Source organism: Dipodomys merriami, unplaced genomic scaffold, assembly GCF_024711535.1.
Source record: "Dipodomys merriami isolate MVZ:Mamm:240054 unplaced genomic scaffold, mDipMer1.0.p SCAF_2, whole genome shotgun sequence".
NCBI lineage: Eukaryota > Metazoa > Chordata > Mammalia > Rodentia > Heteromyidae > Dipodomys > Dipodomys merriami.
Window position 1 is genome coordinate 31325695 of NW_027203381.1, and position 16808 is coordinate 31342502.

At 35.9% G+C, this 16808-nt stretch overlaps 1 protein-coding gene across 3 annotated transcripts in view; it reads left to right on the forward strand.

Moving 5' to 3' along the window:
- The window catches only part of Ccdc178 (coiled-coil domain containing 178), a 306788-nt gene that overhangs the window by 212138 nt on the left and 77842 nt on the right, over positions 1-16808 (forward strand). For 2 of the 3 annotated variants that reach the window (XM_070029363.1, XM_070029365.1), the window contains one exon: positions 4926-5075. The exons of the other annotated variant lie outside the window; for it this stretch is intronic. In XM_070029363.1, coding sequence (XP_069885464.1) covers positions 4926-5075 — 150 coding nt within the window. The remainder of the gene's footprint in view (positions 1-4925; positions 5076-16808) is intronic. 3 annotated transcript variants of the gene reach the window in all.

Sequence of the window (16808 nt, forward strand, 5' to 3'; positions counted from 1 at the left end):
CAGATAAGAAAGGAACCTAATCTTATCAGATGAGCTGAAAAGCTCAAACAGTATGTACACAAGATCATATAAATTGATGCTAAGTGAAATCAACCCCAAGATAAGGACATAAGAGGTCTTTCTTTGTTGTTGTTGTTGTTTATGTTTTGTTTTGTTTTTTGTCAGTCATGGGGGCTGAACTCTGGGCCTGGGTGCTGTCCCAGAGCTCTTCAGCTCAAGGCTATGACCCTACCACTTGAGCCACAGTGCCACTGCCAGCATTTTGCTGCTTATGTGGTGCTGAGGAATCAAACCCAGGGCTTCATGCACGCGATGCAAGCACTCAACCACTGAGGCGCCTTTCCAGCCCCTGCTAGGTAATTTTAAAATAAGTTTTTTATTGTGAAAATACTGTACAGAGGGGTTACAATCACATGAACAAGGTAATAAGTATATTTCTTATCAAGCATTGTTGCCTCCTCCTTTGTCCCTACCACCCCTTCCCTCCCATCTCCAAAACTATATATGCCCCCCCGCCGCCGACTAATTTGTAAACTTCATTTTTCGACATAGTGTCTTGTATATCTCATTGTTGCAATGGGTCAACCTGTATCCTTGTTTAAACAATTTGTTTTTTCCCTTCCCCTCCCCAAATTATACCAGTATCAAATACAATGAAAACAGGGGTTATACCATGGGGGAGGGACATACAAAGCAACAAAAAAATCATGTGGTACCTTATAAATATGTTAGAAACAATAGCAAGAAAGAAAAAACCACTTGTATCCTTATTTTGGGGTTTATTTCGCTTAACATCATCTTATCTGACCTTTTCTGCTTGTCTCAGACATATACTAGTTATTGCAAATAAAGGACTCAATGGGACCTATGTTTCTTTAGGCCTGCCTTACTTCTCTTAGCTTCTGCATAGCAAAGGACATAGCTAGCAAGATCAATAGAAAGCCCAAGGATTGGGAGAAGATCTTCACTAGCCATTTAATGGACAAGGGTCTCATATCTAAAAGATACCTGGAACTCAAAAAATTAAATCCCCCAACAACAATTCCTCAAAGAAACAACTGTCCAATAAATAAGTGGGCTAAAGACTTAAAGAGAAACCTCTCTGAAGAGGAAAAAAAGGATGGCCAATAGACACATAAAGAAATGCTCAACCTCTCTAGCCATAAAGAAATGCAAATCAAAACAACATTGAGATACCATCTTACCCCAGTTAAAAGGGCTATAATCAAGACCTCTAATAACAACAGATGCTGGAAGGGATGTGGACAGAAGGGAACCTTACTTCATTGTTGGTGGGAGTGTAAACTTGTTCAACTACTTTGGAAAGCAGTATGGAGGTTCCTCAAAAGACTCCACATAGAGCTCCCCTATGACCCAGCAATCCCACTTTTGGGCATTTACCCAAATGATCACAAACAAGACCACACTAAAGCTACCAGCACAGCTATGTTTATTGCAGCATTATTTTCCATAGCTAAGATATGGAACCAACCCAGATGCCCCTCAATAGATGAATGGATCAAGAAAATGTGGTATATATACACAATGGAATTATATGCCTCCATCAGAAAGAATTGCCCCCTTTGTTAGTAAATGGAAAGATTAGGTGATTTTGTTTTCTTTGTATGTTCTTTTCCCTATGGTATATCCCCTGTTGTCACTGTACTTGATTTTGGTACTCTGCATTTTGTACATACATTTGTCTAATCTGGGGAGGGAAAGGGGAATAACAAAATGGTGAAACAAGGACATAGGATGACCCATTGCAACAACAGTGAGACCCACAGGATAGTATATTGGGAATGAACTGTACAACTTCAGCTGGGGGGAGGGTTGGGGGTCCAAGGAGTGTGGGAGGTGGGGGAGGGAAGGGATAGTGGGGCAACAGCAAGGGAAGGGGTAACAATGATTGACAAATAATGTACTCATTGCCTTACTCATGTAACTGTAACTCCTCTGTACAGCATCTTTACAATAATTTTTTTTTAAATAAAGGGGCCTGGGCTGGGAAGGTAGCTCAGTGGTAGAGCGCTTGCCTTGCATGCCTGAGGCCCTGGGTTTGATTCCTCAGCACCATATAAGCAAAAAGAAAAAAAGCTGGAAGTGGTGCTGTGGCTCAAGTGGTAGAGCGCTAGCCTTGAGCTGAAGAGCTGAGGGACAGCGCCCAGGCCCAGAGTTCAGGCCCCATGACCGGACCCCCCCCCCCAAAAAATAAAGGGGCCTAATTATATATAACCAACACGTAAAGAATGCCTTCTAAAGGTCTCAAGTTCTAATTTTCTGTAGCAGCCTATTTCATCTAAACAGGCTATGCATTAATCAAATTAGTGTGAGAGAGTTGTTTGGTGGAAATGAAATCAAAACAAAGATGTAAGTTAATGATTTGATTATCGGTGGCTATTGGGTTTTATGATGACAGCATTATATAGTGTTTAAGAGTACTGGCTTGTGTTTTGAGGGTTAATACAATAGTTAGGAGTTTTGGACCCAGTACCCGTCTACCTGGATGCAAACTCTAGATTGTCCCCCTAGTATCTGCACTAGCTTGCATGAGATACAGGTGTTTCCATTGTAATGGTCATATAACAAACACCTGAAAACTCACTGTGCAGTTTTTGTTATGTTCTTGGTACTCTGTGTTAGAAACTTGTTCTTGGTACTCTGTGTTGAAGAATGGATTGCCTCTTTTTCAGATCTTCTGGACTGTAGATGGAAACATGGAGTTGAACATATGACTTCTTTAGATGTGTCATTCACTCAGTTGATGGTGTCAACTAACACCTGTGTGAAGACAGTTTACTGAGTCGCCTACTCATGCTTTGTCCTTGGGAGTTGGGTTCCTAGCATTAGCATGACTGAGAAAATGCATTCCAAGACAGACACTCAGAAACTTTGTTTTCTATAAATGAACTTGGCAAGTCACAGCATTGTTCCTACTGTACTTGATTAATGACCAAAAATGCAGGGAAGGAGACACCACTTTTATGACAAGCTACAAGGTTTTGGAAAAACACATGTAACCATTTTTGGAAACTACAATTTGGTGCGCTTACCTTGTCTTCTTTATCTATAAAATGAGGATAATCATGTAACATTCCAGATAATTGGTATGAGAATAAATTCAGTCAATATTGCCTTCATAGACTAATTCCTGGTTATAGTAAACACTCTCTATCCTAATGTTACCTGTGACTTTCATTCTAATTTTTATGATCATTTTCTTATTATCCTATTTTGTCATATATCCTATTAAAATTAATTAATGTCTGAAGTAGTGTATTTCTCTTTACAGTGACTATGTTAGATTCAGTTTTTATCTGCTTTGTATGGAACTCATAGGTTAACATTCAAAAATTAGCTTTATTTGTAAGTTCTTGCCTATTTGTTACATGGTAAAATATAAATTAAGCTCTATGATTCTTGTTCACAAATAATCCAATTCTCGAAGTGGAATTTCCCATTCCTAACTTAACAAACCACTCAAAATTATCTTGCCTCTGTCTCCAGAAGAACATTAATTGGTGTTTCAGGTCTGTCACTGAAAGATTAGATTTTAATATTGTCATTCAGGTACCAAAAAATATTAAAACTGACTCCATCCAATTCTATGGAAATATTTATAGATAGCATTTGGTCCTTCTAATGAAAGATAGTTTGCTGTGGTTTTAGGCAAGTTTCCCACATAAGTTTCTAAAGTTTGAAGCTCTTGGACTAGAATTAGGACAAGGGAAAAGTAAATGGATCTCTGTTTATCATATTGGCTTTTTGAAGAACACCTGTGACATAGTATAAATCACTAGGGATCAATATGGACACCAGGCTTTCATGAGACATATATTTGCTGACCTTACTAAATGTTCACACATATAAATGTGGAAATATTTGTAAAGGCAATTTTTTGCTGAATTACATTTATTATGTGCACTCTCGGTACCACGTATATATTTTTTAACAACTTATACTAAAGGTTTGATGTAATGTCAACTTTCACATCTTCACAGGTACACAATGGTCATTTTTGTATTTAGTAATTAAATTATCGTTATGCTTTTAATCTGAGTCTATGAGTTTATTACCACTGTGGATAACATTACAGGGGGTTAAGTTTTTCATGTGTTTTTACTTAGAATTAATTTTGAAGAAGTCATTAATATAAATTGCTATCAAAGTAATTCAAGTAAGTTATTTTTCTAAGTTTTTCAAATTTCTCTGTCTTTCAAAGCAGACAATGTTTTCTGTAAAAGAAACCTGGGAAAGAAGTTATTAACTTAACTAAACTCATGCATCTAACTTAAAATTACAGATAGTCCCAGTATGTCAATGGGCAGTGGTGCAGTTATTTTCTAAGGGGTTTGTATTAGATTTGGCAAACATGTATTTAGTCATGGAGGATAGTGTTAGGTTTTAAAATCCCCAAATACAAAATATAAAACAATGTAACTATTGACATAATAGCTTTGGTACCTCTAAATGTTCACAACTGTTTTCTTTCATACTTTCCTCCTATCCTTTGAGTGTGTGAATGCCAATATTCTGAAGTTGTCAGTGATCCAGTTCTAAGCATAGAAGTGTGTTCTATTTGAGCATGAGTGGGGGAAAGGGAAGGAAAGGAAAACAGAATGGGAAACCAGAAGAAGATCACTGATGTTGAACAGAGGTGGCCAAACTCCCAGGAGAGACCAAAGGCAAGGGAAGAAGGAAATGAAACAGACAGATACACTCTGAGAAATCACATGAAATGGAATAAAAAGAAAAGTGCACCAAGACTGAAAATGAGTAAATCCAAGGCAGGGATATTGGTGTCAGAGAAAACATGGTTTGTTTGTTTTTCTACAGTCTATGTTAGATTTTTTTTAGCTAATTCAAATAATGCAAATGTTGGAAACACATGTAAATGACTTTAACTGTATATGCTTATCTTCTAGAAAAAACAGGATGATTTGCTGAAAGAAAACTACCGTTTAGCTCAAGAATATCAAAAGACTCAGACAATTTACTTAGAGGAAAAGGATGCTTTCTTCAATCTATTCACCAGGCAGCTACCACTCTATGAGTCAGTTAGTGACAAAAAGCAGGTATTGGTTTTCCTTTCTTTCTTCCTTTCTTCCTTCTTCCTTTCTTCCTTCCTTCCTTCCTTCTTTCTTTCTTTCTTTCTTTCTTTTCTTTCTTTCTTTCTTTCTTTCTTTCTTTCTTTCTTTCTTTCTTTCTTTCTTTCTTTCTTTCTTTCTTTCTTTCTTTCTTTCTCCCTTCCTTCCTTCCTTCCTTTCTTTCTTTCTTTTTTTAAAAAAATGATTTATTTGATACATGTATCACAAAAAAGTAAAAAAAAAATATATCATTTTGGAGAGTCTTCAATATGTTGAGTACCCTTATACCACCAAAACAAAGGCATGTTTTCTTTTTGTAAAGAGTTTTTTTGGTCTATTTCAGTAAGGTTTTCAAAATTGAATCTTGAGAGAAATGTCTGAGACATAGACAATGTCTAATCTGCCATTTCTCAAGTACTTGCTTTTAATTGCCATGCCCCTTGTCTCCCCAGCACCTCTATCAATCTAGTTGATTGGCAAGTTAGTTAACCCTTTCCAGTCTTACCTTTCTCATCTACAGTGTAAGAGACTAGTTTTCTCACCTAAGAAGTCAGAGTGACCTCACAGGTTAATTGGTAAGGAATAAAAGAGACATTCATAATTATTTGCTTTAAATATGAAGGATTATTATGTAACTGGATGTAATTATTTCACTCACCCATATGCTGCTTATAAATTCAACTCCATTTCTCCTCTACCTACTCAAATGAGAGAGCTTCCAACTACACTGAGTAGAAGAAGGATGTATCTTTCATTTAACAAATGTGTACTGAAATAATATGAGAAAGCAGATCAAAAAATGAAATAAAATACTTAAGGAAGAATTGAACATACATCCATCCTGCCCAAATCTTAGTATCTTCAAATAAGTGTGTAAGATTCAAGGAAAGAATGTGTCTGTGGAGTATTTATTAAATCATTTCATGTAGTTGGCATTTCTGATGGGACCATAAAGGTCCTATGTGCTGCTGAAAATTGCAAAAGGGAAAATCATCCATTCTTATTCTCTATTTTATTTTCAAATCAAGGGGAGAATAAAGAACAAGTGTCTAGGGTTGGAAATGTGGCTTAGTGGTAGAGTGCTTGCCTAGCATGCATGGAGCCCTGAGTTAGATTCCTCAGTACCACATAAAAAAAAAAAAAGCTGGAAATGGCACTGTGGCTGAAATGGTAGAGTGCTAGCCTTGAGCAAAAGAAGCTCAGGGACAGTGCCTAGGCCCTGAGTTCAAGCCCCAGGACTAGCAATAAAAAGTGTCTATGTGCTCAGTATAGTTCTTTGATGGCAAAGGATAAATATATTAAATAGCTGAGTAAATATTGGAGACTCATGCCTTTCCAGAAAGAATCCTAACACAATCTTCCTTTAGTTTTACTCCCATTGCATGAATAAAAGCAAGCCCTGTTGCAAGGTGCACGGAGTGAGATCTGGCATGGCAGGCAGCGGCGAGTGTTAGGAGATGAGGTTTGTGTTTGTGATTCCCCAGACGAATCACTTGGGGCACACCTGTTTCAGGGAAACTTCTAAAGATTTATTTGGACTTCTAGTCATTTTTCATCTCCATCCTTCAGCAATGGAGGTCATTAAGTGCAAGCTGCCCTTGTCAGTGTCATGTAGGATCAATTTGCTGCAATGGACAGAGAGGCCTTATTGATGCTGTTAAATCTGTCAGTGAGAAATCGTATGTCATTAGCGTCTAATGCACTGCTTACAGGATGGAATTTGGCCATCAAAAAATGAGAAAACCTTTACTATTTTAGCCCATAGGGTTGATAGTGCAGCCTCTCTGATATACATAGGTTTCAGTTTGGGATAGGTAAAAGCATTCTTTGATCGCAGATTCCCTTGTCGAATTCCCTTGTCAAATAAAATAGTTGACATACACTTTAGGATTTTTGAATGTCTTTTTTTTTCTTGATTAGCTTTGGTGCTTCTGAACCTGAATTAGTTAGGTGTGATAAATAAAGACATTTTAGTAATTGTAATTCTTAGGTGGTATAAGTCTCTTTGCACAAATTATACATGGTTGTATTTTAATTTTAGGCCAGGAAAGCTTGATGGAAGAATATGATGAGTGAAAAATAGTATCTCCTTCCCTCATCATGATTTTTATACACAGATGTTTCAAGTGTTGGAACATTGTAGCATTCCTCTCATTGACAATGTTATGTCTGCTTTATCTCCTGTGTTTCCTTGATACTTCCCTGCATTTTGAATATTTGCAGCAGAAAGTATTTTCCCCTCTAAGAATCAGATAGAAGTAAAAGCAATTATGTAAAATTTTCCCTGTTCATGGGTAACGATGGAATAGAATCCAATCTAAAACTTCTCATATGTCAAAATTAAAAACTAGAAAGGAACAAAGGAAAAAATAATCTTGAAGCCAGGTTTTACCTCTATGTGGATATAGACATTCTCATAAGGAAATTGTCAATGTATTTTATGTATTCCCTTTAAAATATTCATGAATATTTTGGTGAAATCATCAAACATTTGCTTTTAATTTCACCTGCAATTCTTGGACCCACAACAAATGGTAAGTTAAACCTGCATGCAAATGTTGATGTGGTCTGTTGGTCTTCCAAAACTAGTTTAAAGATTTTTTTTAATTCTTTTTATGAGTCAGTTGGGAAGTTAACCCTTTCCTGCTCCAAATCCAAGTGACTTTAAACTAGGGAAATAAAAATTTAGGAACCAAGCAATATTTATCAAACACTTAAGCATATCCAGGTGTCTACATTGTGTACCATGAAATTTGCAAGTACCGTGTGTGTGTGTACATTGTATGTATGTGCTGAACTCAGGACCACTGTGCTCTCCCATAGTATTTTTGCTGAAGGAGAAAAACCATTTTCACTCTACCACATGAGCCACAATTTAGCTTACAACTTTTTGATGGTTGATTGGAGATAAGTGTCTTGGACTTTCCTGCCCAAGCATGAATCAGGAGTACCTGGTTCACAAATATTCTCCTTTTAATGTTCCTCCATAATCCTGGAAATATTGTCCATAATTGCTGTTATGATCCTCAGTAGAAGACATGGAAACAAGGTTAAATGTGACAGAAGACCACACAAGTACAAATGCGATTGAATGCATCAAAATTTGTGATGACAAGTTTAACTACATCCATCTATTGTATAACCTTAATACTATATTAATTAAGCCGTCTTGCACATTCAGACATGTTGAGGCCTCACAGAACTCATTCTTTAAATTATTTTAAATAAAATATGACTCACATCATACTGCTGTTGATGCTGCAGTATACCCAGGAGTATGCTGTCCTATCTCAGCCTCATGGCTGAAGACTACGTACCTAAAGAGGAGGGGGGAATTCTTTCCTGAAATAACAGAGAATTAAAGACCTTCAGCGACCCTTGTCCTTGCCACCCTTAGAAGAATCATGTGATTTTGCAGTTGAATTTATATGGCTGGGTCTTGTTGAGTGAAATTCCCATTGCCAACTCTCAAAAACTAAAATCATTTGTAGATTTTTCTTACATTTCTTCCTTCTTTCATCATTTTTCAAATGCAGTTTCTTCTGATACTCACCTTGGATGGACTTAGACAGGAGATGGTCAATTCTAGCAATAATATAATTATCTTTCAAGAGGAATGTGAAAGTAGCTTTAGTTTCCAGATTTATATGTGTTTCCCCTGATGTTTGTTCTCTGGCATATATTAAAATTCTGCTTTGGATGGTGATTTCCCAGTGGTTGTCTAAGTAAAGACATAAATTTATTTCTATCATAAGAAAATTATAAAATTTTCCAGTCGTTTTGGTTTAAGACATTTATTTCTTAGGACACAAATATTTGTGCACATGTCTGCACATATGCAATCTCTCCATAATACAAACTTATATACAACACTAGCATTTCTTTGGCTGCTATTCACAGGAAACATACATGCATGCTTACTTGTTTCCTCTAAAGAGTTTCTAGACTTGAGAAGCTTCTATTAAATTCCTACCATCCCTTTCTCTGAAAAGTTCTCCTCTACAACCTTTTGTGATACATATGGACTAACAGTAGACAGCTAGTAGTCAATCCTTTTATTTCTGCCACCCAAGTCTCAATGAGAAATGCCTAAACTTTATTTCTGGATAATGTTTTTAGAGAAGTATAACTCAAATCAAATGATTTTTTTCAGCTAAGGTCCAGTCTTGAGGGGACTATAGATTTATGTACCTATCATGCAACTTTGAAAACAGATTCTTCTGGTGGAGTTGCATATCAATGAGCAGGTTTTGATGTCAGCAACATATTAAAAGTTATTTATTGAGTTTGATGATAATGGATCCCTGTCAAGGTAAAATTTTCAAATCTATATTTCATCTGTATATATTTTCCATCTATTTTGTGGATCTCACAAAGGTTATATTTTATTCCCCAATGTATATCTGGATATCTGGATAGTATTTAGAAATATTTGTAGTTTCTTGCTCCCAGAATCTAGTGGAACAAAGATGTTGCTAATATCCTTAATTGTGCAGGACAGCCTGCATACGTCTATCTCTCTCTCTCTCTATCTATCTATCTCTCATCTATCTACCCATCTATCAATCTATCATCTATCTATACTTGGTGAGACAGTATCCCTGATCCTCTTCCAAGATTTAAAGTATATTTCAATATTAAAAACACTGAGAAATCACATTTCCCTAGGTCTGTTAACTCTATTCATCTTGAATTTCTTATTATCTCTAGAACCTTTTCTTCTTATGAAATCAGTTACAATCAATTGAATATTTATGATATTGAACTTGGAAAATATAGACTATATATACAATAGGAGAAATCTTTATGTTAAAAGAACATTTATGAGATTCTGCTATTATGCAGCTTAAAAACACATTTTTGAATTGCCTGTAATAAAGCTGAAACAATAAAGCTAGGAATATTTTCCAATTAATAGATTACATTCACTGGAACCCATATATAACTACAATATTGTCCTTTAAAATGACATTGTTCAGATATAAAATAAAATAATATTTGGTAATCTCATAAAAATTTTCAAAAAGTATAATAAATCAAGTAAATTGTGCATTGTATATACTTCCTCTGATAGACATATTTTCTACTTAACTTATCTACTACATGGCTTTTAACTACTTCTGTAATCATCTTTGTCCAAATATACAGAGCTATAGCTTATAATCATTTGTTAAAATATCTGTTTGAATCACATACAACATGGAAGATCCATATTTGTACACTATGTTAAGTCACCTATTCTTCCTTTTGAATTCCATTTACTGAAGATAGGGCAGAATATCTATGGAAAAACTTATATAATCCTACAGGGGTTATGAAAGTAGGGAATATTTCATCTTCCTAGTAGGATTATTGATATATAACACATATATCACATGTATATAAAATATTTCATCAATAGAAAACACCTGTAATCCTAGCTACCCAACAGGCTAAGATCAGAAGGACATGATTTGAGGCTATCCCAAAAATAAAAGTTTGCAAGACTATCTAAAAACTTACCAGCCAAGTTGAGAGCCAGTGGCTCTTGCCTATAATCCTAGCTACTCAAAATATTGAGATTCAAAAGACTGCAGTTTGAAGCCAGCTGAGGCATAAAAGTCTGTGAGACCTGAGAATCTCAGTCTGAAGCCAGCCCAGGCAGGAAAGTACATGAGATTCTTATCTCCAATTACACACACACACACACACACACACACACACACACACACACACACACACACACACACAGGCCAGAAGGGGAGATGTGGTTTAAGTGGTAGGCTTCTAACCTTGAGCAAAAAAGCCCAGGGACACTGCCCAGGGTCCTTAGTTGGAGCCTCTGGACCAGCACGTGCATACGCGCGCGCGCGCGCACACACACACACACACACACACACACACACACACACATCCCACACTCAAGTGTAAGCACATAGGTATGACTAGGCATAAGATAGAATTAAAAAGGACATGTGAGTTAAGAAAGATTAATTAATGTAATTCTTTTTTTTTCATTGTGAAAATACTGTCCAGAGGGGGTTACAATTACATAGGCAAGATAATGAATACATTTCTTATCAACCTTTGTAGCCTCCTCCTTTCTTTTCCCTTCCCATCCCTTCCCATTAATTAATGTAATTCTTGTACTACTAATACCACTCAGGGCTGGGAAGGTGGCTCAGTGGTAGAGCTCTTGCCTTGCATGCATGAGGCCCTGGGTTCGATTCCTCAGCACCACATAAGCAAAAAGAAAAAAAACGGAAGTGGCGCTGTGGCTCAAGTGGTAGAGCGCTAGCCTTGAGCTGAAGAGCTGAGGGACAGCGCCCAGGCCAGAGTTCAGGCCCACGACTGGACCCCCCCCCCAGAAACTAATACCACTCACAGTACCTAAAATGACAAAGAACGTTTCTAGATACGCAAATATTAAATTTGTCACTAAACTTTTTATGAAAATCTATAATATTTTATAGATGGAGCAGACAATGAAAAAATGCATGTCATGGAAATAATGAATACTTTCATTTGGAGGAGTTTGGCCTTTTCATATAGTTTCAGAATAAGTTAGGACAACTGTTCCACATAATGGTGATAGAAAGTTTGGACCAGCAGGACACCAGTAGCTCACATTTATAATCCTAGCTTGAGGTTTGAAGCCAGTCCAGGCAGGAAATTCAGCTGGACTCTTCTCTCCAATTGACCACCAGAAAACTGGAAGTGGAGCTGTGCATAAAAATGATAGGTCACTAGCCTTGAGTCAAAAGCTCAGGGACAGCACCCAGCCCCTGAATTCAAACCCCATGACTCCGTCCCCCACCACACACACACACACATATACACACTGACACACACTTTGAGACTAACACATTGAAAGCCTAGAAAGAAGTTCTAAAGTGTAAAGCAAGTTATTGTATAAAATGAGAGATGTAAATAAATGGAGACAAGACATTTTAAGCAAAATGGCACAGGGCCTATACTACATGTTTAAAAAGTACAAAGAGTGCTAGGCTCATAAATACAGATGTATGAAGGGTTGAATAGAAACATAAATGAAGGTAGTCTTCAGCTCTTGGTATACAAAAAGGTTTTGTCAATGTATGGAAAAGAAAGAAATCCTAAACCAAACAAACAAACAAAAAAAACTACAGGCTTTTCTGACACAAACTGTAAAATATCTGAAAGTTTAAAATTACAGTAAATATTTTGAATATCTACAACTTATGTGGACTTGATATTTTTATTCTAAATCACTTAAAAGATCATTTCTCCAAAAATATCTGCAAGTCAGTACTGCTTTTGTATGTTTTGTATTGAATGAATATTTAAAGTTCTAAAAAGTAGTTGATAATCTAAGAAATATAAATAGAAACAGTAGGACAACACTGTTGTGCAGCAGCTTTCCACATGATATTTTAGAATGATTATACTTAGTTTTGAAAAGAACTGAATTTTGCACGTTCACTAATTATATTATGCTTTGAAAAGCTCTCCAGGTAGAAGCTTTGATACATAGTAAGAATCATAAGAGATGCATACCATATTCCACCTGGAGAATATTAGTAGAATATGTGTACAAAGTTATTTTCACCAAAAATTTGGTTAAAAGCAGACAGTATGATGTAGCATGGAGCCCAATGATCTGGGTAGGAATCCTGTTTGGTCACTCATAAGCTAAAATTTTGTGTTTCTCATCTATAAAATAATAGCAGCAGAACCTTTTTAGATAGTTTTCCAGATATCTATCTTAGTATATGGAAATCTGTTAAAAATGTATTTAGTACATGTAAGTACTATATATTTTAGTTATGTTTATTATTACAATGTTATAAATGAGATTAATCAGCACAATTCATAAGTTGGTTAGTACACATACAGAGAGACAGAATGAAACCCAAAACTGGTATTAAGTTCATTATTTATATTCTGTTGTGAACTCATCTGGACCATAGCAAAGAAGCCACTCTAGGGGTGAAGTTGATCCCACAGTAGGAGTTTGTTAAATCTAAATACCTAAATACATTGATATTTGTTATTGTTAACTAATGACTTAAAAACAACAGCTCGATTGATATAAATAATTATTAATAATAAACTAATAAGCCATGATTAAAAGGTTTAGCTATTGGACTGGGATGTAGCTCAATGCCAATGTGCTTATCTAGCATGTACAACTTCCTGGCTTTAATTCTCAGTACTGAAAATGAAAAGATAAAAAAGAAAAAGATTTAGCTATTAATTTTCCCTTTCCTATCTCTAAGAACAAGTTCACTTTAGCTAATTCATTACTTTTTTATTATTATTTTAAGATGTTACTATGTGCTGAAAGTTAAGAATGTTTAATATGTACAATATCACATACCTTAGGGAATGGCTGATATTTTCCAAAGTTTTTTATTTTTTACCTCTAGTAATAACATAGTGACCCCCAGAATCATTTCAATGACATTCACCTAAGTATGATTTTACCTATCTCCCAATTATGAGAAAAAGTATTTTACATGTAACTGAAATGTGCTCTAGTTCTTCTCATTTCATGATCACCTATTTAAACCCAATTCTCCTACCAAGGCAGATGGAACTTGATGTTTGGCTTGACTTGACTCTTTCACAAGGCGCTGCTTCCTTCCTAAGTTACATTATCTTTCCTTTACTTGAAATGGGTCATGCATAAACTTATGTTGCATCAAAAATACATAAGCAATCTTAACTGTATAGTCTGGCCTTTTAGGAGTTAAAAAATATAACAGGGATGCAATATTGAGTTCAGGTAGACATTTCAAGTATTTTGCTCTTGTCAGCTGAATGATGTTTGTCACAGCTCTTGTAGTTCAGTAATCTTGAATGTGGCAAATATTCTTTTTAAATTATGCACCGTGCCACCAAAATAAACACTGACTTGAAAAAATGTGTCTCTGAAAATAAGACTAATAACAATGTGCTGGATATTATAGTGTTTAGAATTTTGTGACATTGCGTCTCATCTAGAAATAGATTTAAAACTACTGCCTTTGATGGTGGGTATCAGCATGTGAGTGTACTTTTAAGGACCTTTTCTCATTTTAAAGAAAGATATAGATGATGCACTCATAGGTTTTTGAAGAAAGTATGTGTTTAGAAAGCTACTATCTGCCTGCTATACATAGAAAAAGAGCCAAAATGTAATCTGTAAAAGCAGAAAAGAATCTGGCTTGCTTGACTTTTTGTATCAAGCATGCTACAGCAATCTTTTGATTCTAATATGAAACTATCGTAAGGATCATTGCACTAATGCACGAGGATTTGTGATAATGTTGCAGAAATTTTACTGTCAAAACCGAACTGCAGTGTAATGACTTTTGTTATCATGGTTTCTAATAACTATTCAGCATGAATTGACCCTACATATGTTTTCTACAATGATGTGTCAGAAAGAAAAAGAAAAAAAAAGGAAATAAAAAATAACAACAGTGAACAACATAATTTTGTGTATGACTTCATGATAACCTTGACTGTTAATATTGTCAAAACAGTTGTAACAAGAATACTGCATAGACTACAGGTTCACATGGACATACAGAGGTAGACATGTTGTGACAGTTCTGACCAAATGAACCTAGAGAATACATCAATGCCTTTTTCTGCTCATCTAGGGCACTGCTACTGATTCATCACTCAATTAGTCCTTGTTACTCTCTGCTGTTAAATGGAATCTGACAAAATTTTCCTTTTTCCCCCTCCAGAGATTTACTTTCCCTCCATTTTATCGCTCTCTCTTTCTTTCTATATATTTCTTTCATACATCTCTCTTCATTGCACTGTGTATTTGTTTCATTATATCTTCTGTGATATAAACAAGGGAAATAAGAACAAGGAAATTAAAATGCCAGCTTTCTTATGTGGCAGTTATGTGGTAATGAAAATGGTCAGTCAGTGGTCATCTTAGTTGCTTTATTCATGAGAGAAACAATCAGGAATATTTCTTTTTATCCTTTTGAAAACTAAGGTACTGTATGTTTTTGTTTTCTAGGGCAGCTATAATAAAGTGCTGTTAATTAGTGTTCTGTTGTTTTTGTTTGTTTGTTTGTTTTAGTACTGGGGATCAAACCCAGGATGTTGCACTTGCTAGGCAAGTGCTTTGCCACTGAGCTACATCCCAGCCCTAGATTAGATAGGTTAAATAACAGAAGTTATTGTCTCACCCCTCTGCAGGTGAGAATGGTGATTAGCAATGCTAATACCATCTAAGTTCTGAGGTGATTACCAGTGCTAATACCATCTAAGTTCTTCTTGAAAGGATCGGTTCTGGGCCCACGTCTTTGGCTTGTACATGGCTGGCCTATCATCATGTTATTTTATTGTCTTTTCTCTGTATATGTTTGTCCAAATTTCTTCTTCTTATGAGGACAGCCATCATCATAGACTCCATCCTAATGATCTTATTCAAATTTAATTACCTCCATGAAGACCTTTTCTTCAAACAGAGTCACATTCTAAACTACAAAGGTGAGGTTTCAGCCTGAGTTTTGAATGGAGAGTGACAAAATTCAGCCCACAGAAAGTACTGTGCTGTACCTGTAGGCCACTTTTTTTTATAGCAGGAGACATTGTTAGGATTCAAGCCTAGATTTTCACTACTAGGATTCACTTCTTGGACTGAAACCATGTTTTGTTTTTTTAACCATTGCTCAGCTTCTCTTACATCATTTTCATGAACCTGCCTGACTTGTCAATCATATACTATGTGTCATCGTATTTATTTAAATATGAAAACATTCAACAGTAAAAAAAATTCAATTATAAATATTCTGTGATGGCCATGACATTACAGTGTGAATAAGCAAGCAACTAAACCTAGTGAGGAAGCACCTTGTTTTTTTTTGGTGATCCTGGGAATTTAATTCAGGCTCTCAAGCTAATAGGCAGTCACTCTCCCACTTGATCCATACCTCTAGCAGTTTTTGCTTTAGCGACTTTTCATAGCCAGACTCATAGTTTTTTGCTGAGATTGGCCTCAGAGCCTGATCCTATTACCTATACCTCCCCCAACTGCCAGCATTATATCCTGACTTATTCTTTCAGGTATATGTGTAACAGTGGTATCTCTGAATCACTTTTGAGAGGAAGAGCTTTTATAGTTCCTTTCTTTCTGTTTTTTAACCTGTCTTTAAAATATGGATTGAATTCCCCTAACTACAAAAGTAATGTAAAAGGGGCTGGGAAGGTGGCTCAGTGGTAGAGTGCTTGCCTTGCATGCATGAGGCCCTGGGTTCGATTCCTCAGCACCACATAAGCAAAAAGAAAACAAGACGGAAGTGATCCTGTGGCCTAAGTGGTAGAGTGCTAGCCTTTAGCTGAAGAGCTGAGGGACAGCGCCCAGGCCGAGAGTTCAGGCTCCACGACCAGACCCCCCACCCCCCACAAAAAAAGTAATGTAAAAGAGTCATTGAAAACAATATAAAAATCTTATCTCTAAATTCACTTAAAAGAGTATGGCAATGTTAACTAGGAGGCAAGTATTTTCATAATTTTGATTTTCTAGAACAAGAGAAACAAAAATACATTTTTCAGGTCCTACCATGGTGTACTTCTTTTAAGAATTTCTGGGAACGTGTTTTCAAGTTTCACAGTAGCATCATATTGCTGATTTTTATGTTATTAAGAAAAAATTTCTTCCCAGCATCTACTTTGTATTGTTATATCATCTCCATAATACATGTCTCCTACTTATTCTAAGTTGATTTATAATTATGTGAGGAGTTGATC